Raw genomic sequence first — 27,876 nt, forward strand, 5'->3', positions numbered from 1 at the left:
GGGTTGTTACTCAGCCTTTTTGCTTTGTAGCATGCTATCATCCCCAAATCAGGGTGCTGTCAGCTTCCAGACCATTGAATTGCTTATTGCATATTCCTGCTTTGGAGAGACAGAAAATTTCTTCCTGTGTAGCCAGTTATTGCTTCTGCTCTTGGCAGAACTACCTAGAGCTAGGAAGGGTTAAAGTTTCCTGCAGTCTTAGCAGGAGTTAGCTGTTTGAAAACATAGCTGCTGTTTGAAAAACCATTTAGATGTGCACTGTGAAGAGGAACATCTAATAAAACCAGGTTGCTGCTGGGGTGTTTTCTGTTTGTGCTTGATTTTGGAGCTCCTGATCTGCTTGCACACAGTATGTATTAAATTCCATGTAGGATTGCATCATTTAAAAATAATACAGCTCTGCAGGTGCAGGCATTCTGACTGTCTGGCAGAACTGATGCCCATCACTGCTAGGTAATGCCATACCTGCATTGCTTCTCCTATTAACTACGACATGGGTACCTAGTCCTGCTAGCAAACTGCTGCACCACCACTGTGTTCAAGTCTGAAAATAATCCTGCTGGGGCTTTTTGACATCTTTAGCTGTTTTATTTACAGTGGCTTGTGGGGTGATATTTCAGTTATTTCAAGAACTTCGCAAAGCTGTGGTTTTACGTCACTCTCCCATAGCCACCTTTGCTGCCTGTTCTGCTTTTGCTGTGTTGCTACGTAGGGTTGTATATCTGTAAACTGTCATACCAGAAATGTTTGTTTTTCACTTGATAGTGAGTGATTCCTACATATGGGGAGCTCTGGGCTGACTAGACAGTAAACATCATTTTACAGCCTCTTTAACTGAGTTATCTTAAGACTGAGTTCCTTATTTTGTCAGGCTTTCTCCAGTGACCACTGATGCTTTTGCCTTTCAGGGAGTGTTTAGGATTGTTAAGCAGCTGTGATTCCTGCAAGGGGTGGTCTGGACAGAAATGCAATGCCAGTTTTAATCTGGATGGAGAGGAAGCAACAGTGAAGATATGCAGCCGGGGAGTGGCTGGAGTCTGTATGGGTGTGCTGACCTGTATGGCAGGGAGATCTTATTCACTGTGAAGACAGACCTTTGTCCCTTCCAGGGCTTAGCTCATCTCTTTTCCCCAAGTCATGAAGGTGATAAGGGATCTAGAACTACTTGAGGTGGAGCTGTCTTCGTGTGCTTTTTCCTCGTGCAGATGAAACTTGCTTCTGAAATTATCCTCCCATAAGCCTTGGATAAGCAGAGCCTCTCCTTGCCATGGTCTGGGCAACACCAAGTGGTCTGAAGCCAGATTCCAGTAAATATTAGGGAGGAAAGTCCTGTGGGCCCAGTGGAAGTGGTTCATGACCTCTCATTGAGAGGTCTTTCCAAAGTACAGTAATTCTAGGGATGCTTCAGATCCCCAGCACCCCCTGAAATCTCCAGTGCTGTCAAGAATATCTCCATCCATACAAAGCATCCGTGCCCTCTCCACTTCTTGCTATCATCTCAGGAGCCTTCGCCCCTGCAGTGCACACCTGAGCAAGAGCAGCTGCTCATTCACCATTGTGTTTAGCCATATAACAGACTTCAGGAGCAGTTTTGCCATCTTGTATGCCTGCAGGCACAGGTCAGAGAGCCGGCTTTGATTCACGAAGCTGCACTGAGTTTGATGCCTGACTCCCTCAGCAGGACACTTCATTCCCTGCCCTCCTGTGGCTGTCGTGGTGGAGAGTTTTGAGCTCACAGCTCCCAGGCATAGAAGTTGGTGGGAAAACCTTCAGTCTGCACTTCTGCTGTCTTTGACTCCGGTTCACCCACAACTGCTGGCTGTGGTTTTGTCACTACTCAACTGCAGCCTCTGGCTCCTAGGGTCCTCAGCCCTGCTTTGCAGCTAAGCCCTGGCCAAATCTGTGCAGTTAAGGAGGGGTTAAGCTTGGCATCTTCAGCTACTGAGTCTGCCCAGCAATTTCATTTGCTTATAGGATTTTTTCTTTCTGCGTGGGTTCTTGAGTGCTCTGGGAACCCTGCAGCAGCCAGGCTACAGCACCCAGGCAGATCCATGTTTCCGAAAGGAATTGTGTAATTTCTGCTCTTGTAAGATCTTCAGCATGCTTTCAGAGTGCTCAGGCAGAAAGGTGCTATAGAAGCGTAGTCCCTCCTGCTGCTGCTGCTGCTACAAGCATGTCTGTGATAAGAAAGGATTTACTGTGTCTGCAGTTTAATTCGGCAGCAATTTCGGTGTGATATTAGCAGCTAGAAACATCCGAGTCTTTTTCTCCTCTGTGGATTTGCATATAGAAATTAGGAGCATATGTGGTGGGGGCTGGGGCAGAGGACTGCCAGTGGGGAGAAGGAGGAGCAGGTTCCAGCCCAGATCGCTTCGGTGGATGCTCTGAGTCACGGCCTATAAGTGGCTCCTGCCGAGTGCCACATGCCAGATGATGAGTCATGGAGCAAGAGAGCACAGAAATGGGAAAAACTCGTTGGGTCACTGTCCAGTTCCTGTGTTAGCTGGTATAGATCTGCTGCTTGAGCTATTTCTGATGTCTTCTGTAACTCAAAATGCACAAAGCAGGTGTGGCTTCTTTTCCTCTGACTGCGAGGCAATACCTGCCTCATGCTAGTTGTGTCATCAGCAGGAATACACATAATACCTATTGCATATTTTCATCTCACGCACCCTCTCATGTCTGCTGGCAAGCCCCTCATCCCTGCCCTGCGCAGTTCCTTGCTGCCATGCGCGCAAGGGCTGTGATTGATCGTCACGTGCTGCAGTTTCCATTTTGAACACATCATAATCCTATATAGTTCTGGGATGTAATGATACATTAATCACGGGCTTAGTCAGGCTGTCCTGGAAACCGCTGGAAAAAGCCCTGGCCCGGGCAGCACCTCGTTGTGGAAAGAAAAGGGAAGGGGTCTTTTCAGGAATTGCTGTTTGCTCAGGACCACAAGAGGAACCAGCCTGAGCTGAGAAAGAAATTTAGGAATTATTTAGTCTTTCTATCTTGCTGCAGCCCCCTTTAAATGCTGGGTGCTGCAATATTCACCCTGGGACCAGGCAGACCACCCTCACTGTGCTCCCTGTTCCCTAAGGCAGGGAAGGAGAGCTGGACGTTTAGGATGAGTCAAGCAACTAGGATTTCCTTTTACACCTTTTCTTTCAGTAAATGTGCTGGCTGATTTACTAAAGCATTTAATGAAGGCATGAATTTGGCAGAGATATATTAGCTGGCAAGAAAAGTCCAAACAAATGCTACTAGCTAGTCCCACCCTACAACAACTTACAGGCTCCCCAAGTCTTCACGTCCACCCTCTTCTTACTCACCCCACTGGTTCAGCCCCGTCCCTAAGCCACTTATCCTGTGCCCCTCGCCCCATCCTCTTCACTGATGCTGCTCCCTGAATGCCCTCCAGCTTGCTGGAATTTTCCTGTTGAGTTTTTTTTAAAACTATTCAGTACTTTCTGGCAGCTTTTAGAGTGACAAAGCTGGGGCAGGGACAAACTGCATTACTTGGATCCTGGAAACTGGTGCTGGAACCAGTGAGCCCTGAGATCCCCCACGATGTCTGAAGAGTGGCTTTCAGTCTGGATTCATCTGCCAGCCCTTTTGCCAGGAGGCAGGCTTACAGGGAGTAAACTGAATATATCTCTCTCCATGGAGCAAAGAGGAGATGTCTGTATCGTGCCCCTGTCTGCAAGCTCACACAAACCGTTGCTTTTTGCAACATTTCTGCTTGTGCTCGTTTTGTAGAGCTGTGTGGTTTCCTCAGGCCTGTTAATGGAAATGCTCTCTGGGAGTCAAGGATTCACGTGGAACAACCCTCAAAGAACAAGCAGCTCGAATACAAAAGGATTTTTGCTGGTTCATCTATGAGACTGAATGCCCAGCTTTTAACCCTGCTTTTCCATGTTTCACCCTTGAGTGACATGATGGATCTTGGACTGTCTGAGGAAGGTGATGACAACGGTGAAACCATAGCCATTCAGAAAGAGCCAGCCAGAACCCTCACAGTTAAAGGTTTCCATTGGACATTCAATTTCATAAATGAAGTGACTAAGATCTGTGGAAACAGTAATCTATTCAGAAAAGCCAGCCTCCAAAAAGCCAGCCTCCAAAAAGCCAGCATTGCCTCCAGCTGACAGTTCTGATGATCTTGCTCCTGCCTCTTCATCCTCCGTGCTATATATGCAACCTTTTTGTATTTAAATCACATTTATTTCTTAAATCTCTGCATGCCTCCCCCAGTATTGCATTGCATTTTATGAGGAAACCTGCATCACTGTGTCTTGAACAGAGTTGCCCCATGTGTGCATCTGAGAGCACTGAGCAGAGCAGGTTATTAAGCAATCAGCAATGGAACTCCAAAATCTTGGCTAAAGCAGTAACAGCAGGGTATACCTGGAGGTATGTGACCAACACATCTAACGCATCAGCGCTTGGAGTCAAGGCTGGTGTTTGCACCAGTCCCCTCTAATGGAAGCAGAGCCTTGCAGGCTAGTTTGGAGCTGGCTCTGATGGCTTCTGCATCTTCTCAGCAGTGGTGCAGAGGCAGGAGGTTGTGATACAGAAGCCGCGAAGCTGCACCGACCACCCTTAAATTAGCACAATGTTCTCAGTCTTTGAGGGTAGGCAAGAGGATGGATTTAGGGGCACGATGTAGTGCTCAGCAAGGACTTAGAAAGCATGAGGTGCAGAGCCTGAAGGGCTCAGCTCTGCAAGGTGTTGCACTCCCCTGTTATCTGCAGCACGCTGCTTCCTTTCTAAAGCGCAGACACGGCTTTGCAGGCGGCTCTCAGATCAGTGCTGAACCATCCTTTGTTGCTCAACACTCCTCTCCCGCTACTTACCTCAAGCTTTGCTGCAGCTAACAAGTTTCTGCCATGTATATATATATACATAGAGGTACAAGCATTGATAAGCAATTCCACACCACATCATAGATGTCTCACAAAAAGCTCTTCTGTGCTCTGTATTAGCTTGACTGGAGCGAAGCATCCATAGGGAATGAAATGTCTGGGCTTCACCTTCTCCAAGTAACCCTTAGCACCTCAAGAAAGAGCTGACTGAATAAAGAACCTATATCTCCCATGTAGCAGCAGATGGTGTCAGTATGGAGAAGGTAAACAGTTTTGACATTTGCAGTCAAAATGGCTGTGGTACTGATGTGTCTAGAGTCATGGTGCTCCCTGTGTGCCTCCCTGCCTTGCTCTTCCATGACATGCTTTTCTGGGCAGGGATCATGCTGTGTTTGCTGTTGTATGTGTAGGATTGAGCTGGATTCAGCACATTGTGGGCTTGTGCTACTGCAAATGATAAATAAGAAGAATAAACTGATTTGGCAAAAAGTGTTCAGGTACAGACTGCTATCCCACATCTGGAAACTTGCCCTTGCAAAGGGCTGTGAAGACTTTACAAAGAGCTGATCAAAGCCAGCAGAATCTGAAACTACTCTGCTTGCTGGAATTTATGCTCCAGTGTCAATTCCAGCCTACCAGACCCTGAATAGAAGAGGGAGGATCTTTCTACAGTCTTCCAGAATCAGGGAGGGAGAGCCAAGGGATGATATGGCCAGGGAGGATGCTCTGGTGTTGGGAACTGAATAATCCCTGTGCTGGCAGTGCCACTGCCCAGCCTCCCTGCATCCCTGAGGCAGGAGGAAGCCAGGAGATGTGTCCTAAGGGAGAGAGGGGTATCTAGCGCACAAAAAAAGTCATGCATATCCCTAGGGAAGCTGTCAGAATGGCTCCCGGCAGGAGCTGGCTGCATGCCACGTGTGATATTGGACCTCAGAGCCTTGTGCTGGGAGCAGGCTGTGGGTGCAGGCAGAGTCGGCATCCATCTGCTGCAGCATCTGTGACAGCCAGTGAATCACAGTCCACCCGGGGAGCCTGTGCTGCCACTGAAACCAAATAGCTGGGCAGAGTTGCATGTTGCAGCCAGGGCTCCAGAGAGACAGCTGGGAAATGGCTGTGTGTCAGCTCTCTTGACATTTTGCTGTCAAATGTCAAAGTGTGCCTGTTCAAGCCTTGTCCTCCCACAGCAGCATCTGCACCAATGTGGAGTGTGCGTTGCTCAGCAGGGCTTGTCAGCAGATCGGTGCTGGTGCTGGGAGCCAGCTCCAAGCGGCCATTTCCCAGAGACAGCGGAGACCTGGTGCTTCAGCAGTGAAGTGTGCTGTCATCACGGTCTGTATCCTCAAAATTATGCTTTTCAAGTGGATGCATTGTGGCAACAGTCATAATATAGCAAAGCTTCACAAGGAGACATGATCTAAGCATTACAATCAGCTGCAAAGGCAGTAACAAGGGCAAATAGGCACTGGTGGACCAGCTTTTTCCCCATAGTGGTGGAGCAGAGACAGGATATATAGGGGCGCCTGCTGCTACATGTACTGTCAGTGGTGCACAAGGTCGAAAATGGGGCACGGACACTGCCCCAGCTGTTGAACACCACTTTCAGCATGTACGTGTGCTAGGCACAGAGCCAGGAGCTGCTGTTACCCACGGTGGTCCTTGAACAATATGATCTTGGGAACCCCTGATGTAAAAGATCTCGTCCCAGGAACCGGGCAGTGGACAGACTCATTCCTTTCAGTGGCTGTGGGAAAGGAGCCGGAGGCTTGTAAGACAGAGGAGTCACTGAAAGGGGAGTGAAGGGTGATATAGGCATTAGGGAGACTATAGGTGGGGGGTAGTTTAGGGTCCCATGATAGTCCAGATGGATGTTGTCCAAGTGGTCCAGGTGATGTCTCTACTTCAGAGCCTAAAACTGGGTGAAACACCCCAGCAGAAGCAGGCATGAGGGTGAGTGTGCCCCTCATGTAGGTCGCATGATGATCTCTGGTAGAGTCTACCAGAAGGCTTGTCTGTTCGCTAACGCTGGTGTTAGCATTAACTTTTACATCATTGGGTGTTTACTGTAAACACTAGGTCCATTTCCATCTTTGTATTTTTTTCCTGCCAGCATCATCCTGTGTCTGTGAGAAGCACTACTATGCGTGGGAGGAAAGTACTTCTTTTGATCATTTTTTTTTAGTATCTTTTAATTGCTATTGTTACGCCACGAAGCTGAAAGAACTGAAGTTCCCGATCTTTCTGTGGAGCTGTCTCATTGCTTACACTGTTGTTCTAACTTCACTTATCCCACATTTCTCGATTTCCCTCCTGGGCTCCCATGTGCCTTTGCAGCTCTGCTCCAAATCTGTTATCATCCCATAGTCACAAATGCTAGGGTAAGGTAGGCAAAGACAGATATTGTGAATGCCACTTTCTGGAGTGTGAAGGTCAGTGGTGGCAGCAGACCCAGGGTCCTGGAGTCCGGAGCAGGATCACAGTATGTGGTGTGAGGGTGCTGTGAGCACTGAGGATGCCTGGATGAGACATAGGATGTGGATTGCTGACTAAGGGTGTTTGGGCCAGGGTTTTCAGAATAAGTGATGGATCTATGAGAGCACTAGATCATTTTTAATCCCTCAGGATCATCCTGGATCACTGTTATCTTTTGTGGTTTCTCCTTCTCCTTGCTGCCTTAGCTGCCTTCCCATGCACATCTCTGCGCTGGCTTCTCTGCTGTTTGAAGGGAAGGCAAGAGGGAAAACCCCTCCAGACTGTCCTGGAGGCGACTGCAGGTTGGACCTCTGGGTTAGATGGGGAAGGAGGAATGAATATGTTCTCTGCTCTTCCATATCAAATGCTGGTGAACATCTTCCTCTGGACTTATGACAACCTGCTGTTTACTGAACACTGAGGGAGTGGGGCTCTTTGTGCCCTGCCTGTACGGCTCCTAGGACTGTGGGCTGTGGCAGTCGTACTGTTGTGAAGTGCAGCAGGTAATAAGATAAGCAGAGAAGTGCCACAGATAATGTGACAGAGTGTTAGAGAACTGTGAACCAGGCACCCCGGACCACAGGAGGAATCAGTTTGAGGTCAGGCTTAACCATCAGCAAAAGGTCAGCAGAATGCAATGTACTGTATGGGACCTATTTAACCATCATCAGTGGCTCCCCATGGCCTCACTGAAGTCATCTTCTCCTTTTCACATGAGAGGCCCTTGCGTGCATAAGTAGCTGCATACTTTGGCATGCTCCCCTGGCACCATTAAAAGAGCTCAGGACCTCATGGGGCTTCCTGGATTTTGGAGAAGAACGGTTGTTGGTGCTTTCCTGTTGCAGTCTGTTCCTGCTTTCCAGTCTCACCCTGGGCTTGCGTCTTTCTAACATTGCAAGGTCTGGCAGTGCTGTTCAGTGTTTGGTTCTTACAGGAAAGTTCAAGGTACCTAAAGTCAGGCAAAGGTATTGAATCCAGTGCGAGAAGATGGATTGCTCTCATCAGAGTGCAGCACTTCATTTCAGACCCTGTGCTGTCCGCATGTCTTTCTGTGAGCGCACAGTACCATTCACAGTGAGGTCTTCATTTGGCCCAAAGCCTGCGCAGCCCTTTGGCTACTTGAGTGAAATCACTAGCTGACTTCAGATAAGTTTGAGAGGGGTCAGTTGGAAGCACAAGTGTTGTCTCAGGAGCCCGCAGGGAGGGGGACATGTTTGTCTTACATTGTGATGCTTTCCCTGAAGAAGGACTGCTCAGGACCTTGTGCTTCGGCACTTGTGCTGACAAGGACCAGTCTGTTTGGTCCTTGTCAGCACATGAAGTCTTCAGTCAAACCAAGGGTGCTTTAAATAGTCACTGCCTTTCCTGAGAGGTGACTTCTTTTGTGTTTTTGTCTCTCTCTAGGTATCTGAATTCCCCCATGAGAAGTGTCCTCCCTGCCTCTCATGTGCAGCCCTACCTGTCCATGGGCAGCACCAGCTTAACTGATGTCCTGAAGAGCATTCCTCACCATGGATAGTCCACCCAAACTGACTGGTGAGACGCTGATTGTCCATCACATTCCCCTGGTGCATTGCCAGGTCCCTGATAGACAGTGCTGCTCCGTGAGCAAAAGGACCAACCCCTTCTGCCAGCCAGAGCTCAGCATCACACGGACCTCTGCCCTTCCAGACAGAGACCTTTCACAGACAGACTCCTTGGTGTACAGCAGCTTTCTCCAGACCTCTGAAACCTCAGCAGAGGCCTCAGACAACAAAGAAGGCAAAGCAAGGGATTTGATTGTCCCTAGCGTCAGTAAGCGACACAACCCTTTCCTGCTGAGTGAGGGTGAAGACCTCAGCGTCTTTGGGGATGACTTGGGTCAAAAATCTTTCCACCTTCACAACTCACTTGTGTCTGGCAAACCTCCCTTTCATCTGCACGAGCTGGCCTTGCCCCCGTTCCACCTCCACGACTCCAACCACATTGTGAAATCCTGGAACATGGCCAGCCGGTCCGGTGTGGTAGACGGACAAGAGGACAAAATCAGCAGTGATGACATCCAGAAGAGGAACAACGCGAACCGGTGCCACCAGACCTCAGAGCACATGGAGCTGGATGAATGCAGCTGCCATCGCGGCAGCTCCTCCAGCTTCTCCTTCGACGGTGGTGACCAGGAGTGGAACCAGAACACGGTTGAATCGCTGAGGAATCAGGATGCCCTGCACAGCCGGACCTGCAACTGTTCCAGCTCAGAGCTCCAGCACTGTCGCTGCTACAGTTCCTCAAGTCAGTCTGAAGTGACTGACCAACAGATGGGCTACATCAGTGACTCTTCCTGCAACAGCTCCGATGGTGTGCTGGTGAACTTCAGCGCTCTCTACAACAAAATGAATGGCCATTCTCGATCTAACCTGAATTCAGCCAACCTGTCCTGTGACTCTTCCTTCTGCAGCCACTCAGACACAGGAGCTTTTTACCTGGATTTGCATTCATCACCCACAGAATCTAAGATGTCTTGTGAGTCGCATCACCCAGAGGGTTCAGGGAAGGTGTGTGGGTGTCAACACTCCTCCTCACCTGTCCTTGATGCCAACTGCAACTCCTACCACCTCCACTGTGAGCCTTGCACTTCGGAGAGCTCAGACCTCACTGCCTGCTTCCAGAGCCAAGCACGGCTCGTTGTGGCTACTCAGAATTATTATAAGTTAGTCACGTGTGACTTGTCTTCCCAGTCATCCCCTAGTCCAGCAGGTTCTTCCATAACTAGCTGCTCGGAAGACCATACCAAAGGTAGCCCAGCCCAGCCCACTGAATACTATCTGTTCAGAAGGCCTGACCTGAGACAAGAAGAAAGCAATGCGGAGTGCAGTGAAGAGGAGGCAAAGGGAGAAGCCACCCAGAACATGATTGAGGGTCAGGTCTATGTGAATGTGTCACCACCTAACCTCAACACAAGCCGGCAGCGCTCCAGGAGCTATGATCAGAACCTGGACAGGAGTCCCAGCAGCAGGCTGGGCTCCTTGGAGCGTATGGTGAGCTGTCCGGTCAAGCTGAGTGAGAGTCCGGCAATACCCATTCAGAGTTCCCCCCCGAAGCGAGTGACATCTTTTGCTGAACTGGCGAAAGGCAGGAAAAAGAACGGCACTTCCCCACCACTCCGGTCCAGTGGTGATTCCTCCTTGGAGTTCTCCCCTATCCCGGAGACACAGCGGGATTGCCCAACCTTCCTTGAAGAAAGAGCTCGCCGCAGCCAGAGTCTTCCACCCATGCCGTTTGTCCATGGCCTGAACCGGAGCTGTGAGGGCTTCTGTTTAAATCACACTTTTGGGGACAGCCAGGCTTTATGTTCCACCAAAGACTCCGTCTCCAGTGAGAAGGTCCCCAGTGGGCACGGGGCAGGTGAGCAAGCCTCTCTCTCCCTGCTGATGGAGGCAGATGCCAGCTTCTCAGGTGGCTCTGCCAGTGGCCACGGACAAAGAGATGCTAGAGCCCGAGCAGATGGTAAGGAGCCAAACTAGGCAGAATGGAGAAGTAAAAGGAAAGGCTGCTCTTCGGGACATGAGGGGAGCAGCAGAGGAACTGGCATGGCGATGGGAGACCAGTGCCTGTCCAGTTTGTTTCCTGGTCTACCGCTCCCTGGGACAAAGCCCTGCTGGGCTTATTTCAGACCCAGATCAGTGCAAGTGTGTTGTCCTTGTATTTCTAAAGCCTCTTGAGGTTTTGTGCAAACCTCTCATATCATGTAAGGGAGGAAATGGCATTAGCACTTAGGGTCTGTGCAGCTTGGAGGATTGTCTCCCTTCCAGAGCGTTGTACTCCCCCAGTCCATGAGAATCACTTGCCTTTATCTCCTAAGACAGAGATTTGAGGATGCTCAGCAGAGTCATATTCCCAGTAGACAAAGGGAAGGGAACCATTGAGGAGTTTTTAGCCTTTTTTCTTTGGGGCTACATGGGAGCTACAGAGGTGGAGAGGGAGGAGGCATAGCCAGCAGTCTGCTATCAGGGCAGGGTCAGGGAGCTCACACAGCCTCTGCCGGGACTTACAGCACAAGTTCTGCAGAGATTAGAGGAGCTGCACATCTGTGCTGGAATATCCTGGCCATATCCTCCACAGTGCATTGGAATGCAGCAAAGGTTCCTCTGGAAGATAGTTGTCCCAGCTCCCTCTGCAGGAAAGCCTGTAATACACAAGTTGCTTTCCGCCTTGATATTGCCTTTACATGTCCTGGTGAGGAAGCTGTGTGACAGTCCCATCAGAGGTATGGCCATTTCTCCAGCATGGCAGGAGACCTCTACCTCTGCCTTAGACAGTTCTTGTACCTGCTGCACAGATAAGAGCATGTCTAAAATGGGGCTCTGACCAGACTGCTGTGGTAGATAGCCCCTAACATGCCAAGGACCAGACTGTCTGCATGTGATGCCCTTGAAGATGTCTGGCAGGAGATAGGAAGAACGTCACTCATTGCTGTGGCAGGGGTGGGAGAGGTTTTGTGCTTTGGAGCAAGAGTTCTTTGTGCATTGTCCTGTTTGTTTATTGAGCCTCGAACGTGCACTCAATGCGGGATGGCAGGGAAGGCAGGTCTCTACTGGGAGCAGGCAGCGTAGGAGTAGCCCTCTTGGATTGCAGAGGCCGTGCTTGGAAGGAGCAAGAGGTGCTTGGGGAGGAGGGGCCAGACAGGAGCTCTCAGGACAATATATCCCAGCAGTTCCTGCACCCCCTGCTGTGGTCCTTTCCTCGGCACTGTGACAGAAAGGCAGGCATTAGCGCCGTGCAGAAGGCTCCTGCCTGTGGCTGGAGATAGAGGCAGAGCTGCCTCCCACCAGCTGAGAGCAGCATGCAAGCCTAGAGGGTCTGAGAAGGGACTAGAGGGGAAGCAAGCCCTGCTAAAGGCTAGCTATAGGGAGAGAGGCCTGGAACACCCCACAGGCAGGAGGTAACACCAGGGCTGTGCTTGGGATGGGTCCTTTGTCCCAGGATTTGCTGTGGGCTGCAGGAGTCAGGAGGAGACAAGGCAGAAGGTGCCCCGCTGCGCTGGGATGCGGCATGGCTGGTGATCAGGCACCCCAGTCAGCCCCATGTGTGCACCAGTGCTGTGTGCATTGTGCACTGTGTGCACGGTGTGTCACGCTTCAGCTGTGTTCCTCGGGATATTGTGGCCCCACCAGGAGCTGCAGGCACACATAGGAGATCAGCCCAGCACACTCCCTTAGGACATCCCTGCCAGCCATTTAGTAGGGCAGGCCTGCCTTTTCCAGGTTTGGAAGCCCTCCTAATTCTACTGTGGTGCTGATTTGGTTGGAAATGTCCTGCTTGGATCTGATATGGGCAGGAGGAGGAAGGAAGCTGTGTGCTCAGAGGGGAAACACTTACAGGAGAAAGAGGAGGGAGGGAGAAGGGGAAGCAAGCAGCCTTTCCAACAGCACTGAGTGTGATGTGAGGTGCAGAGCTGCGGTGCTATTGCCTGTACCGCTTGTGCTCGGCAGGGTGAGTTCTCAGCACACGTGGGAAGGGACAGTCTTTCGGGATAAGAAATCTTGCTGTACCACAGTGCATTGGGCCGTGTCTTTGTGGTACTGCCTGAGTGGAGGCAGGTCAAGGGCAGGCGCTTGGGCCATGACTTGTGCTGTCCTGGGTGCAAGGGATGAGGAAGAGATGGGAAGCTGGTGACCCTACCAGGAGAGAGAAGCCCCCAGCGCAGTGCCCTACGCATCCAGACAGCTGTCAACAGCTGGAAACTCTGCATTTGGGGCCACATGCCACTTTTGCCAGCTCATGATGTGTGTAACTGGTTCAGACTTGTACCACTCTGTGTGTGTCACTGGCCTCTGGCTCATCCTCTTCCTTCCGCAGCTGAGAGCCCATTCCCTTTTGCCTGCGATCTGCTGGGCTGATGATGACTGTCCGTCTGCCCATCCTCACACTCTGTCTCCCTTTCTCTCCCCGAAGGTGGTGGCACAGACAGCAAGCCTGTGGTACGCTACAGCAAGGACCAGCGTCCCACGACTCTGCCCATCCAGCCCTTTGTTTTCCAGCACCATTTCAGCAAGCCACCCAAGGCCCGTGCTCTGCACAGCCATTTTGCCTCCAGCCTTTCCCAACTCTACAATCTGTCCAGCAACCGGCCTGCCAGCCAGCAGATCTCCTCCAATGCCCAGTCCTCAGCCTCGGCCACCTCGGCAGAGCAGTCCGCGGCTGCGGGGAGCCAAGCCCGCAGCGCGCTCCTGACCCAACGCTCAGTGGACGGAGCTGCCTCCCGCAATGATGGCTGCATTAAGAAGCCTGTCCCTGAGACAACCCGGCCGTCCCCCCTGGGGAGTTACTCTCCTGTGCGATGCAACGTGCCTTTCTTTCAAAGCGTGGACTCCTCTTCCTCACCCACAACGGAGAGGGCTGGAGAGAGCCAGCCCCCCAGGAGCAGGTCCTGCCCCATCTCTGCCAGCCTGCTTTCCACAAGGTCTTCCCCTGCTGTCAGTGCCATACAGCCCTCCCAAGCCACCAAAGCTGATGCCCTGAGGCAAAAGGAGAACCCCAAGCCGGTTCCCAAGAAGGAGGCACCACTGGAGCCAAGCCCACCACTCTCCGAGTACCGACTCCACAGTGGGTCCCTTCCTCCCCTCTCCGTGAGCAGTATGCCCATGAGCAGAGTGGGAGGCCACGCAGATCCCCATTGGAGAAGCGGCAGTGAGACCAGCAGCTCTGGTCCCCTGAGCAGCATGGGAATACGGCCCCTCAATGGTAGGTACCCATCCGCCAGGACGTGCTAGTCTGGAGCATCTCCAGCTCCCTGTGGCTGTGGCTGCTCCCTATAGTACCACCTTCTCATAGCCACAGCCTGCAGCAAAATTGGGTCTGGGTGCTGCAGCACCCAGCAGCCCCTATCATCACTCTGCCTGCAAAAGTAAGTCCCACACTAAAAGCATGTCCCTCCAGTCCCAACTCCTTCACTGTGTCTGCGGAGAGGGCAGCGTGGGGCTGCTGATCTTACAACACCCCATGCCAGACACTTGCACCCCAACCCTGCTCTGCCTATGCCCGCAGCCACGAGGCCACCCAGGCTCCTGCCCTGCTCTGCCAGGCTGTGGCCTCTGCCTCCCTCCACGTATGTGTGCTAACATCCTGAAACGCTGCTGGACTTTTAACTAATGTGCTGTCTCTCTTTCTCTGTCCTTCCTCTTTCTCATATTCTCTCTCTCTGCTTCCCCTCCACGTCCTCCCATCTGCTCGTGTCCTCTGGTCTGGTGCTCACTGCCTGCGGCATCCTAGCGAACCACCTCTCCCCGCAAGCGCTGAAGTGGCGGGAGTACAGGCGGAGGAACCCCCTGGGTCTGGACCGTGTTTCGGGGCTGCCCAGCTTAGCAGGCAGCCTAGACAGGAGGCAGCAAGAGCCTCGGCTGAACCGGGGGAACCCCATCTTTGAGCTCCCTGGCACTCTCAACACCAGCCATTTCCACTGCAAACTGAACGGTGCGCACCACCTTTCTGCTAGGGGGATCTTGGGAGGTGACCTTGGGGCTCAGGTTCAATGTCCTTTGGGGCTCGGGTTCAGCCTGGGCTCATCACTGCTCTGCCTGCTCTGAGAAGGAGGGATGATGCATCTGCTCACAGTGGGGCTGAGGAGTACAAGAGGAAGGTGAAAATTGCCTCACTGATGGGTGCAATCTCTGTGGAGCCTCCCTTCTTCTGCGCAAGCTGAGAGCAGTCAGGTCTGGCTCTGGGCTGGATTGAAGAGGAAAGTGGATGACCCAAGAGCCTGTTCAGGCCTCAGCAAGTGCTCCTGGACTGTGTCCAGCTTGTAGTTCATGTCTCGTTCAGGAGTTGTAGTCCTTGAAGATCTTTTGTCTGTGCTCCACGGTGTCTGCCCATCTGCCCCGGCCCTGGCAGCATGCTAGGTGCTGGGCTGTAGCTCTCATGGTGCAGCTGGCAACACTGTGGGGCTCTGTGGGGCACTGTCTTCTCCATGCTCTGCCCTTAAGGTCTTCCCCATCCTCCAAAACCCTGTGTAGAAAGGGCTGAGAGGGGCAGGCTGCTTTTGGCTGAACCTTTGAGAGCCCTCTGGGAGGAGCAGAGGGGTCTGTCTGTGGGAGGGAGAGCATTCTTGAGGCCAGCCCCAAGTCATGGAGGGAATTCCCCAGAGCTCTGCACCTCACTCTGCCAACCCAAACAGCTTCTCCATCCCTCCTTCATGGGAAGATGCCTAGTGTAACAGAGCTGGGGAATCAACCAGATGGAACTCAAGCACAAGAGAGCTCCTGCAGAAGTCACCCCTTGAAAAATAGACAAATGGGGACAGGCAGAAGACATGTAGTTTGTTGCCTGTGCATGCATGTGTGTGACAAGTAGGAATTCTCTCTGTTCTCTACTTTTGACCCCGCTTGCTGGGACTATCCGCACAGCAGCCCTGAGAGTGGTGCAGTGAGCCCTTAGCACCAGCTCATGAGAGTGAACCTCCCACAGCATCTTCCAGTGCCCATGGTCCCCCAGACAAGCTGGAGCTACATGTTGGGTGGACCGTGGGGTTGAACTGTACAGGCTGACGTTGCAAACCATTGCTGGGAGAGTAACAAGCCTGTAGCCTTGCTGTCCCAGTCGTGGACAGGCTGGCGTGAAGACTTCTGCTGGTGCAGGTTGCATCTGGGAATGCAACAACATGGGAGAGGCTTTGGTATAAGGGCTTGGGGCTGATCCTTCTTCCCCTGTCTTGGCCCTGCAGGACAGTCTATGAGGCAACTCCAGCTTACCTACACTGACTTCTTCCCTGACTACTTCTCACTAGCAGAGAAACCCCCCGCTGAGTTCTGCCTCTCCCCAGATGGCAACACAGAGTCCATCTCCATCGACTTGCTGCAGAAGAAGGGTGAGTCCGTGCATGTCTCGTGGATGAGAGTGTGGCATAGCGCAGCATAAGGCAAACAGTGCTTTTCTCTGTCTCATGTCATCTCTGTAGACATAATGGTTTCTTTCCCTGCCCTTCTCTATGGTAGCATCATAACTACATGTCCCCCTGGAGTGATGGCTGTTTCCCTGGCAGGTTCTTGTGCTCTCTGCACAATGCAATGTGCCCCAGAGTATGTTTGAGCTGCTTGTCCCAGGAAGTATGATTAGAAAGGATCTTAAGTCCATAAGAAAGGGCAGAGAGAGGAGGCAGGCACAAGAGTATGATCCTAAGGCAGGACATGCTGCCACCCCTGTCTCAGTATACAAGGGCAGGCCTGTGAATCCATGCGTTGTTGCAGATGTGCTAGCCTGAGATTTTGTAATTTAGGTAAAAGGTCTGTTGGGTCCTAGATGGTAAAGTGTTTATGTAAAAGCGTGGGAGAAAGGATTCCAAAGCAGGACAAGGTATGGCTGTGATGAGATCCATGCTAGAGGCAGGCTTGGGGACTGCGTTGTTGACAGCTGCCTCGGTGTCATGCCAGAGGCAAGGGACATGCAGAAATGTTCCCATAGCTTTGCCAGCTATGTGTTGGTGATTACCAGATGACAGCCTTCCCCTCTGTGCCACTTCTCTTCTTGCATCATACTGATGCAGATGTCAGATTGCCCACCACTAGCTTGTTACTGAAAGTCATTACATAGCTTGCCAAATGCATGGCTTCTGCCCTGCCAGCCTGTAGGACCAAAGCAGCAAAACACTCCTTGCCTCAGACCCTATCTCTGCTCCCCCAGGGATGGTGCGTGGAGGTACGTTCCTAGTGTCCCTTGGGAACATTGGCAGGGTGTCTTATGCTTCAGCCACTTCTAAAGGTTGTCCTGCTGTCAGGCTGATACATGAGTGTTGGAACCAGCAGGGACAGATTTGATGAGAAGTTAGGGAGGATTCCGCATGTTTTTGTCAGAGAGAGGGCACATGCACTGACATGGGCTTCTTCATGAAGTGTTTGGTCAGGGGCTGTCCTAGAAGGCCCTCAGGCAGCTCTCTGATGCATTCTTTCCCTTTAGGTCTGGTGAAGGCAATCAACACTGCTGTTGACCTGATCGTGGCTCACTTTGGAACCAGCAGGGATCCAGGGGTGAAGGTACGTCTTGCTTTCAGTATGGCTTCTCAACATCATGCGTGACAGGGAGAGGATGGAGAAAGATTGCCTCTCCGTTCTCTTCCAGTCAAAAAATACAGGGCATCCAATGAAGGTAGTAGTACCAAGAACAAACCAAACAAAGGCGATGGTACGCCTTGTGGCAGATGATAGTAAATCTGTGACAATTCTTGCTGCGTGATACTGGGGGTGGTGAAAGAGTATGTGGATTTAAGGGAAGATCAGAAAAACACAGGGAAGGGAAATTCATTGAGGTCTACTAAACACAGGAATAATGTCCAGCTTAGGTAGCCTATGAGTTGAAAGTAGTTGCAGGCTGTGAGAGTATTAAGGGCAAACCAGTCTGCTCTGGTTTGACTCTTTCTTAGGTACTTACTCATGGCTCTTCATAACAGGGAATACCAGGCCAGCTGGACTTCTGGTCTGATGCAGTACACCAGCTCTTTTTCCTCATTCAGGGGAGAGTTGTGTCTCTGTCCTCCACATATCCCGTGATTCTGTTCTGGCCCTGGTGTCAGGACACAGCGCAGTGTCCCCCGTCCCTCGATGTGTCACAGGGCTCCATAATGATAAAAAAGTGCATCAGTCATTGCCCATCTGGGCCAGGTGGGCTTCCCCTGTAGCCCTTGCCACCAACCCACTAGCTTCAGAGTGCATCTAGGTTGCCTACGGGGCTGGCTGTCCTTGGCCTGTGCTCCCCTCATCTGCCATTTCTGGAATAACAGAGAAGCAGAGCAAGCTCGCTTCTGTTTGTACCAGCCAGTGTTTGCAGTCCTGTGACACTCAGCGTGTTTGCGGTGCCTCCTCTCAAAGCTGAATGCTCTGCTTCAGTCAGGGGAGTCTGGGGCAGCAATGTGACACTATTTGGACATGACAACTGCCCTGGAGTGCCATCCCCAAGAAGAAACCTGAGTGGGACAGATTCCAAGCCCATTCAACCTTATCTCAGAGCCCAGAGTAATTTGCCACTAATTACAATTGTTGCTGATGCAGAGAATGCTGTGCAGTGTAACTGGAGATACTGGGATTCCCACAGCTTTTAAAGGCTTCACTGTGGTTTTCTTATTCTTGCAGTGTTGGTTTGGGGAATAATAGCATCATTCCCCCATTACTTTACTCGCCAGACAGTGCTGTGGTTTTGACCCGGGGTTTCATTATACATCAGCATGCCACGGGCTGAGCATTCACCTGTGAAAAGGCAGCACCCATCCCTGATGCTCCCACGCTCCATGGATCTGGTGGGATTATTCCTGACCCAGAAGTTCAGTCTCGGTTCAGGGCCTTTGTGGACCCGTGCCAACTGGCCAGTATAATTCCCGCTCAGCTGGTAAAATCTGTGCCCTGAACACAACTGCCTGGGACCACCAACATGACATGCAAGGCCTGGGGCTGACCCCTTTGGGGGGTCAGCAGCTCAAGAACTATATGCAGCAGAATATGTCCCCGCTTTGCTCATGCTGGGCTCTTACGTGCTCCCTCACCTCAACCTGAGCTCTGTCCATCCATTTTGCCCTCACACTGTTTATTTATAGTAATCCCTAGGAATTATAGCTCGGCATGTCACTGAGTTAAGTATTCCTTAACCCCTCGGTGCTGTTAGTTCCTATATGTGGCTTGCTGGTTCCTGCTTCAAAAATAGCAACAACAAAATCTACAGCAGCAGAAAAATCCCCTTCTCTTTTCTTCCTCCAGCAGGACAGCCTTGTTATACCTGTAGGGAGAACCAGGCATCCATTCTAACTGGGATATCCCCTTCCCAGGCTGGCATATTCTCTTCCCAAGCTGTTGCCTGATCCCAGCCTGGGGCAGGCCCTGCAGGGAGCAACCCAGAACTGGTGTATGAGGCAGCAGGGGTGAAGCAGAAGAGCCTGCCTTTTCAGGGAGCTGCTGAGCATCATCATAGCCTGGATATTGTCTGCTGGGTGTTTAGTAGGCAAGTGAGGCTGGACTGTTCACATGCATCTGTACCTTGTAGAGCAGTTACCAACCCTCTCTCCCTGTTGCCTGTTCTCCCTTAGGCCAAACTTGGGAACAGCTCCGTGAGCCCCAACGTGGGGCATCTCATCCTGAAATACCTGTGCCCTGCTGTCCGGGATATTCTGAGTGACGGGCTCAAGGCTTACGTCCTGGACATGATCATTGGCCAGAGGAGGAACATCCCCTGGAGTGTGGTGGAGGCATCCACCCAGCTAGGTATGGAGGGTGTGCAGCAATGCCCATCGCTCTGCGGTGCTCCCGTGTTGCGGCTGGGAGGTGTTTGGGGAAGGTTGACTATAAGGATGGGGATGCAGAATAATACCCATCTCCCTGCACGGAACAGGGTGCATGTTGACCTCCTCTTGCAAGACAGGAGAGCCACTGTTCTGTTCTGCCCAAATATTTATTGTCATTTCCCCTGAAATTTCCAAATTCTCCTATAACAGGCCCTGCAATGAAAAAAAAAGAAAAAAAACCAAAAAGAATGCCCTTTTCCCCTGTCTAAGTTTCCAGGGTGTTTCTAGAGCTTTGTCTTTAGCCATACACAGCTACTTTATAAGGCAGAGGTGTGCTCTCTGCTGGAAGGAAAATTTGCACACACAGCTCACTTGGCTCAAGCATGCCCACACCACCTGCACCCTCTGCTAGTACTAGTCTGCACCCTGGATTGTGGCAGTGGCTACCATCCAGGAGAACTCCTTTCTGAGGTTACAGATGGCAGGGCCACGCTGATTTCTGCGTCATGAAGAGCTGACATCCAGGGCTGGGAAGCCTTCTAGCCTGTTTGTGGCAAATCTCCAGCTCTGGGGTTATCTCTGGGATTGCAGACACCCCAAATTATAACCACCCACAACAATATTCTGTTTACCTGATGATTTAGAGCCAAGGGCTGTGATTGGCCTTGAAGTGTGGGAGGCAGGTCCTTGTGGTATTGAAACTCTCCCTAAGTTTTGGAGTGGCAGTCTGGGACAGACCACAGCCCATCTGCCTTGTGGAGTCTAACTGTGATGGCGTGAGCTCGTCTCGGCGTTTGGTGGAGGGACGATGCACATACAGGCATGGGCACCCAGCCAATGTCTGTCTTTGCCTTGATGCTCCTTCCTGTGGTGCCGTTTTGGCTTTGCTGACCACAACTAATCTGAACATTTTGCATCTCTCCATAGGCCCCTCTACCAAGTTGCTGCACAGCCTCTACGGCAAGATCAGCCAGTACACGGAGCTCACCAACCACACCATGAGGTTCAACGCATTCATCTTTGGCCTCCTCAAGTAAGCAGGCTCCCTGGGCTGGCCACATGTCACTGTCCAGGGCTGGCAGCAGGTGCTGGTCCTTGACTGCAGGCAGGCACAGTTGCCAATGAAAAGACTCTAAGAAACCTGGGAAGCCTCTCCCCAGCGGTAGGTGAGGGAAGGAAGAAGCTGTGAGCCTCAGGGCACTCCAGAAGGATCAAAACCTACCCTACCAGTCCAGGACTGAGAAGGTGTGGCTGCAGCCCACTGAAGAACATTGTCAACTTGTTTTAGCCCCAAAACATTAGGTGGGAAGAGTCTATCTGTAAGGGTTCATACAGGGTTAGACATAACATATGGATAAATTACTCCTGGAAAGCCCTGCTTAAATCACTGCTTCCTGGAGCTGCAGTGAATCCCAGTGCATGAGGTTCTAAAGGAGAAATTTCCCTGGTCCAGCACTCAAGGCTGGCCCTTCCAGGTTGGATAAGGAGTGTGCACACCACACTCGGTGTTAAACAGAAGAAGGCAGCAATGTCTCTTTACTGGTCAGCAAGAGCTCTGGCAGTGGCAAGAGAGTCCCCAAGACCTTCAAATGTTGGGGGACTCCTACAAGTAGGAGCAAGCTCTGCCCTGCTCTCCCCATCCTGGGTGGTCCAGCTCTTCCCTGCTGGCACAGGATACCGGCATATTTTGGGACAAGCCTGCAGCAATGGTCTTGTGTTTGTAGATGATTTGCCTCTCCCACGTGAGCCCTTCTCAGCAAAGCTAAGCTCTGCCAAGGACATAGCTAAACGGTGAGGAAACTTGCTGGAAATACGGTTGTTAGGGGTTATGGTTGCACAATGCCTCATGTCAAGCAAACTGGATGGCTCCGTCACAAGCTGGGTGGCTGTGGTCAGTGCACACTGATGGGAGTGAGCCACTGCCCTTTCACTAGGTCTTGAGGTTCACAGGTTCATGTTGTGTAAATGCCCTTTTCCAGCCACACTTCGTTTTGTAGAACAGCAAGTATGAAGGGGGTGAATCAATTTTCACTCTTTCTTTCCCTGCTTGTTTTCCCTTCCTGCAGTATCCGGTCCTTGGAGTTCTGGTTCAACCACCTCTACAACCATGAAGGTAAGAGCCTGTGGGCTGTGGGCTGCCAGATCCTGCACAATGTAGAGCACGGTGGGGGCGTGCGTTTCTCTTGTTGGTCTCTCAGCCTGGGCTGCTCCCCTCTGCTCTGAGCTGAAAGACTAGACTATACACAATCCCACTGTACCAGGGAAGTCCCAGGTGGAACTCAAAGCTCCGTGCAGCTTCCTCCACCTGAGCCTGGCCAGCCATGTCCTTCCCAGCTGCAGCTAGTACCCAGAGCTATCACCTCCAATGCAGATCCCTCAGTCTACTCGCAGGAGACCAGATCTAACCCTCCCCAAATTTCTGTGTTCCCTGCCCAGTGCCTGAGAGCTTTGTATGGCTGGAGATGTGCACACTTAGCTGAAACCCTTCAGGCACAGGAAATGGAAAGGAAAACCCCCTGACAAACAAAAAGCAGATTTTACTAGATGTATCTCTTTTTTCAACCAGAAATGTTTCCAGAGCATGCACATAAGACAGCAGCCCAGCCGAGCTGCCTGATGCTTAGAAGCAGCATGATGAAGTGCTAAGTGCACAGTGAGACAGACACCCTTGACCTGCTGGATCCCCTGAGTGTGCCGCTGGCGCAGCCTGTGCCCAGCCCAGGGCCCCATGCACTACAAGAAGTCCAGCCCAGTATCTTCTGGCAGGTTTGGGGGATGACAGCAGACATTTCCCAGGTCTACATGTGCAATCAGCACTTCTCTCTGGAGCAGACAGGAGAGTAGACTTGCCTTTGTACTGAGCAGCGTGGCAAGAGAAAGCATCCTGGTTTTCTGGAGCACACAACCATCTCTTTCAGGCCATCATTAAGAGCTGGAAGTGTGAGCAATAGCTAGGGCTGTTAGGATGATGAAGGCTAGCCAAAGGGCTTGGAGATAAGGTGCAAGTCCTGTCTGTGGTGTAAGTTTGTCATCTCACTGGGGCCAAACGGCCACAAATCCTGTTCCCAACTCTCTCCCTGGGAGTGAGACCTGACAACAAAGCTGGTGGGGAGTACTGCAGATGTGGCCAAATGAAGTGAAGGATGAATGCTGCAGGTAGAAATGCTGGTCCATTCTCTGTTAGGATCCACAGTTCAGCCCAGCCAGGTCCCTGGACAGACTGTATTCAGCTGTCCCCAACACTTCTTTCTGCAGGGGACTGGTACTGGCCAGACCTGCAGCTCCTTGTTCATCTCCAGGAGGTGGGGAAGAGAATTTTAACATGTGCCAACCCTGTGATGCTCTTTATTCGCACCCTACTCCCATGGTATTTTGTGGCAGGGGTCTTGGTGGACAGTCTGACAGGCAGGTCCTGGCTGCAGGCGCGACTGGAAGCAGGACTTGGGCCAGTTTGTCCAGAGCATCTGGTGCTCCCTGACCCAGTGCTGAGCCTCACACTGCAGCCACAGCTGGGAACAAAAACTCGTGTCCAACTCCCTTCCCCGTAGCTTCAGCAGCTTCTTGGTGGCTTGGCTTGGTGGCTTGGCCTCTCCTCTAGTTAATGTCTCTTGCCTTACAGATATCATCCTGGCACACTACCAGCCAGTGGGCTTCTTGTGCCTGTCTCACAGCGTGTGCCAGCCTCTTTTCGAGGAACTCCTGCTCCTGCTCCAGCCTCTCTCCCTGCTGCCCTTCAACCTAGACCTCCTTTTCGAGCACCACCTGATGCAGATGGGCAAAGAGCAGCAGCAGCAAAAGGAGCTGCTGCGTGTGAAGCAGGACCTGCTGCTTTCCGCACACTCCACCCTGCAGCTGATGCGGACGCGGGGCAGCAGTGAGGATCCCGACGGCTGCAGCACCGCCCCTGAAGCATGCAAAGTGGGTGCCAGAGATGGTGACATCTCACCAGGCCACAGCCCTCAGCAAGCTGCGAGTGAGAGGGTCAAGGGGGTGGGAGCCTCCTGTGGAGATGCTGACAGGGAGGAAGAGCGGAGGAAGATGCGAGAGAGCACATGGGAGGGGAAGAAGGACAAGCAAGCAGGCTGGTGGTACCAGCTCATGCAGAGCTCTCAGATTTACATTGAGGGCTCAGCTGAAGGCTCGAAGTTCATCCGCTATGAGAAGAAGAAGGCGGCTTTGAATACTCTGCCCAGGTCAGCGGAGACCCGCAAGGCACCACCGCCCCGCGAAGGGGTGGTGGAGGGTGCAGAGGCTTGCCCCATTGCTGAGGGCACCTTGGAGGAGAGGCCCAAGGCTGCCAGCAAGCCAAGTCCTGAACCCATGGAAGAGCCCTTGGAAAAGCCCCAGCAGGTACCTGTCAGCGAAGAGGTGAAGGAACGGAGCTGGGCCTTCTGGATGGGCAGCCCCCCAGACTCAGTGCTTACAGAGCTGAAGCGCAGCAAGGAGAAGGAGAGTGGGACTCAGCAAAGAGTGGGAGCAGCAGCAGCAGCCCCCCAAGAGGAAAGCAGCACCAGTGCATCAGAGGGCAGTCAGCCCATCAAGTGGGGACACTTGTTTGGGTCCAGGAAGGTGCAAAAAGAGGCCAGGCAGCCTAACAGGTAAGGGGAGGGATGGTTTGGGGCTGGGGAGGGCTGTTTAACCTGGGGTTGCAGCAGTGCTGGGGGAAGTCAGGCCCATAGCTGATCGCTGGGCTACACCACGGTGGTACACCAGAAGCAGTGTGTGAACAGAGAGGTCTGTCACCCCTGCCCAGCCCTGCCAGCCTGCCTTAATTCCTCCCACACCGCTGTTCCCCTTGGCTCCTACCCTTGCTCAATCCACCTCGTGGGCTTTCCTCTTCTGCCTGAGCTCTACCACTGCTTCAGCTCCTAAGTCCCCTCTCCAGGGGAAGGGCCTCTGCTGCATGGCCGCCATCATCACCTCATCCCTCCCAAAAACACATATTGAGAACCGAACATGGAGCCATCCCTGTTGCGCACAACAGGTGAGGAGAAGGCATGAAGTTGCCCCATGTAGCTGAGACCTCCCCTCACTGCCTCTCCATCTGTACCCTTACTGCTTTTATGACCACTGGAAATGTCCTTCCCAGTTGAGACCATGGTGTGTCTGGAGAATGCTGAGCCCTCCCCGCCAGGAGACAGCCTGGGGACCACAGTGCATTTTGTGCATGGAGCCAGACCTCTAAGACATGACCTTGCCATGGAGCTGCTGCTCCTTGCCCTCAGGTACGCTACCCCACCGCTACCTGCTTCTGTCTCCTTCTTGCAGGTTGCCCTCCGGCTGGCTGAGCTTGGACAAATCCGTGTTCCAGCTGGTGGCCCAGACAGTTGGGGCAAGCATGTGGCGAGAAGCAGCCCCTGACCACCCAGAGGCACCCCAGCCAGAGCCACCTGCGGTGCCCCCCGCGGCACGGACGGCCTGGGGGCTGTCTCCCCACCCTCCCTGGTGAGTGGCACCATGTGTCCGTCTTGCAGGTGCTGGGATGCGGTGGGTTGGGGTTGGCATGGCTCTGCCTATTGCAGTTCGCCTGGTCCCCTTTGTACTCGTGCACCAGGGGATGGTTTGGGGCAGTGATGCAGCTTGTGCACCTATCCACCGCAACTCTGCAATCTGCAGGTGAGGGGGAGCTGGGGGGCAGCTGGGAGCCTGGCTGGATTGGGAGGCAGGGGGTGTTTTCCTGGCTCCTCTGTGCCCGTGGTGGTCCCTGGGCGGGGCGAGTGTCCTGTGATAAGCTAACCCTTCCTCCCCTCCCTCTGCCTGCAGTGAGGTGAAAGCTCTTTGCCATCACATTGCCACCGAGGCAGGACAGCTGAGCTTCAACAAGGGGGACATCCTGCAGGTCATCTCCAAGGTGGATGGTGACTGGCTGCAGTGCAGCCTCGGCTCCGAGAAGGGACTGGTGCCCATCATGTACGTCACCCACCCGGAGGACGAGGACTATTGACGTGGCGGGGAGGCCAAGTACAGTACCGTGGGCTGCTGAGGCTGCTCTGGGGAAGCCCACCCTGCCAGAGGAACAGACACAGCTTCTTGCTAGTTTCTTACCTTTCTTGCCATTACAGAATACAGTAACTGTAGGTGGTTCCTTCTTGCTCCTCCTTGTGCAGCTGCCAAAGGCCAACTCGGCCCCTGGGGTCTTCTGCGAGCTGCACCTCGTATTGCCAGGCATCACCGTGCATGCAGCCACACCGGGGACCGCCTGAGCCCCCTCCACCCACACCATCTCCAGCACCTGTAGGCCATGGACTCGTACATAGCAGGAACCCAAGCAGTCCCTGCCAGGGCAGCGCTGCCCCACTGTCCGGCTCAGTTTCACGCTGGAGGGTGCAGGATGCTGGCCGTCCCCTCCCCGGGAGTGGCAGTGCAGTCTGCAGCCTTCAGCATCCCTGGCATCATCAGCCACAGGGGTGGGAGCACCGTGAGTTGGCAAGGTCTCTGCAAGGCTGGGCTGATGGGTTGCATTGCAGCTTAATGGGGGGCTGTAAGGTAGGTTCCCCCACACTGGAGCAGCCCTGTTCTAACGTGTTACAGTGGTGCCTGGTGGGTTGTACTGGGCCAAGTGGCCTGGCACTGCCATGCTGCAGGGCTGGGGCTGTGCCTGGCCACAGCCAGAGGAGGGGGAATGGGGTACGTGTGTGTGTGTGGAGCAAAGGGGTGCGTGGGGTCATGAGGAAGGCGCGTGGATGTTCAGTGTTATGTAGGTCCAGGATGGGTAGTGCCACCCTCTGTGGAGATGGGTGCTTTGGGGGGTGGCCCCATGCCCTCCATGCTGAGCAGGGAGCCAGTGCCTGGGAAGCCCTGGGATGCTCAGTGGAGAAGGGTTGGAGGGGAGGGGATGAGGGCAGGGTCCCTGACTGGGCTGGGGATGCTCTTTGGAGTTGGGGGCAGTGCTCCTGGCAGGTAGATCGGGGGGTGCTCCCAGAGGGAGCCGGGGAGCTGGGGAGGGAGGGGTGGTGCTCCCCTTGGCATAGGGTTTCTCGTCTTGCTGAGCAGTGCCGTGGGGTGGGGGGGACAAGTGTTGTGCACGAGCACAAGGGGCTGCTGGGAGTCCTGGGGTCCTTGGTAGATGCAATGCCAGTCAATCCATTCCTTGCCATGTTCATGCCGCCCGCTGTGGTGGGGATCATCACCTGCCTGTCAGGTGGGGAGCAGTGTTAATGAAAGGCCATGACAGTATTTGGTGCCTTGGCCGGGTTGACACTGCTTGCAGCATTGTGCCTGGGCTGGCTTCCCCATGGCAAGGGGCCCTGGTCTTGCAAGGTTACCTCCTGCTTGTACATCGCTTAGCGGACATTGCACCATATTTAATTTGTATTTCCCCGTTAGAACGAGGTGTCTCGCCTTTATTTATTTCTTTATTTATGATGCATATTAATAAAAAAGGTGCTGATTGAGATCCCTGCTATGCAGCCTTGTGATTTCAGCCTGTTGGGAAGGGTCTGAGGGTTACCTGTGCCGGGACACTGCACTGTAGGCTTCATCTTGTTTCCACCACAACCAACGCCAGACCTTCAGAAGGAGATAGGTTGCCCCCAGCTAACAGACCTGTCAGTTCTGGCTGGGAAGGCTACATCATATCATCAGATGATGGTATGTCTCAGGAAGGCAATGTTGTTCCATGTTCCTTGTCTTTATTCCTTGTGCATTCTGGCATGGGACCAAGCAGGTTTCAGAGAAGAGGTCACACCATTTCAGGCCGGCATCTGCTTCCCCAGGGTACGCCAGGTGTTGTCAGTAAGGTGTCTGTAGGGGCAGCCAAACTGGAATCTGTAGCCTGCGGGCACTGGGAGGAAGTCCTGAGCAGCACATGAAGGAGGCAGCGAAGGACAGGTTGTGGGGCTGGGACCCAGAGCCTGGGATGACCTGCCCATGAGGCTCAGTGGCTGCAGGTCACTCACAAGGAAGGGCTCCAGGGATTTTAAACTTAGACTCGCACAAGCATTGGACATCCAAGTCCAGCAGGAATGAGCCACAGGAGCCCATCCCTTCCCTTTACACCTCGGTAGCTCCCTGGAGAAAGTAAAAGCTCTGCTTGAGGCTCCATCCTTTGCTGCAAGGACACCACGCTGGAGTTTGTTGCAACCATGTGCACAAATGTTCTGCAGTGGTGGACTGAGTCAATACAGTTGAAAAAAATGCAGAAATGAAGCAGTGTAAGCCCTTGTCCTGGCTTGGAGAGGCACAGAGCAGCCAGGCCTTGCACATGGGCTGCTTTAATTAACCTCTCAGAGGGGTGGCGGTCAGGGCTGTTTACAAATTGCAATGAGACAGGCTGTTCTCCCCACATGCCCAGGCTGGCCCAAACGGGTGCTGAGTGCTCAG

General features: G+C 52.8%; 1 protein-coding gene across 3 annotated transcripts in view; it reads left to right on the forward strand.

The window, feature by feature from the left end:
* Nucleotides 1-26,449, forward strand: part of LOC309602910 (AP-4 complex accessory subunit RUSC2-like) — a 52,643-nt gene extending 26,194 nt beyond the window's left edge. The window contains exons 3-13 of one of the 3 annotated variants that reach the window (XM_082337066.1): nt 8,727-10,805; nt 13,254-14,042; nt 14,571-14,771; nt 16,018-16,161; nt 17,247-17,323; nt 19,360-19,534; nt 20,482-20,587; nt 21,621-21,667; nt 23,174-24,152; nt 24,823-24,999; nt 25,318-26,449. In XM_082337066.1, the coding sequence (XP_082193192.1) occupies nt 8,834-10,805; nt 13,254-14,042; nt 14,571-14,771; nt 16,018-16,161; nt 17,247-17,323; nt 19,360-19,534; nt 20,482-20,587; nt 21,621-21,667; nt 23,174-24,152; nt 24,823-24,999; nt 25,318-25,498 (4,848 nt within the window). In that variant the 5' untranslated portion in view covers nt 8,727-8,833 and the 3' untranslated portion in view covers nt 25,499-26,449. The remainder of the gene's footprint in view (nt 1-8,726; nt 10,806-13,253; nt 14,043-14,570; nt 14,772-16,017; nt 16,162-17,246; nt 17,324-19,359; nt 19,535-20,481; nt 20,588-21,620; nt 21,668-23,173; nt 24,153-24,822; nt 25,000-25,317) is intronic. The other 2 variants (XM_082337067.1, XM_082337068.1) reach the window with 2 other exon arrangements.
* Nucleotides 26,450-27,876: the final 1,427 nt, after the last annotated feature.

This window comes from Platalea leucorodia (assembly GCF_965183815.1).
Source record: "Platalea leucorodia genome assembly, chromosome: Z".
Lineage (NCBI taxonomy): Eukaryota > Metazoa > Chordata > Aves > Pelecaniformes > Threskiornithidae > Platalea > Platalea leucorodia.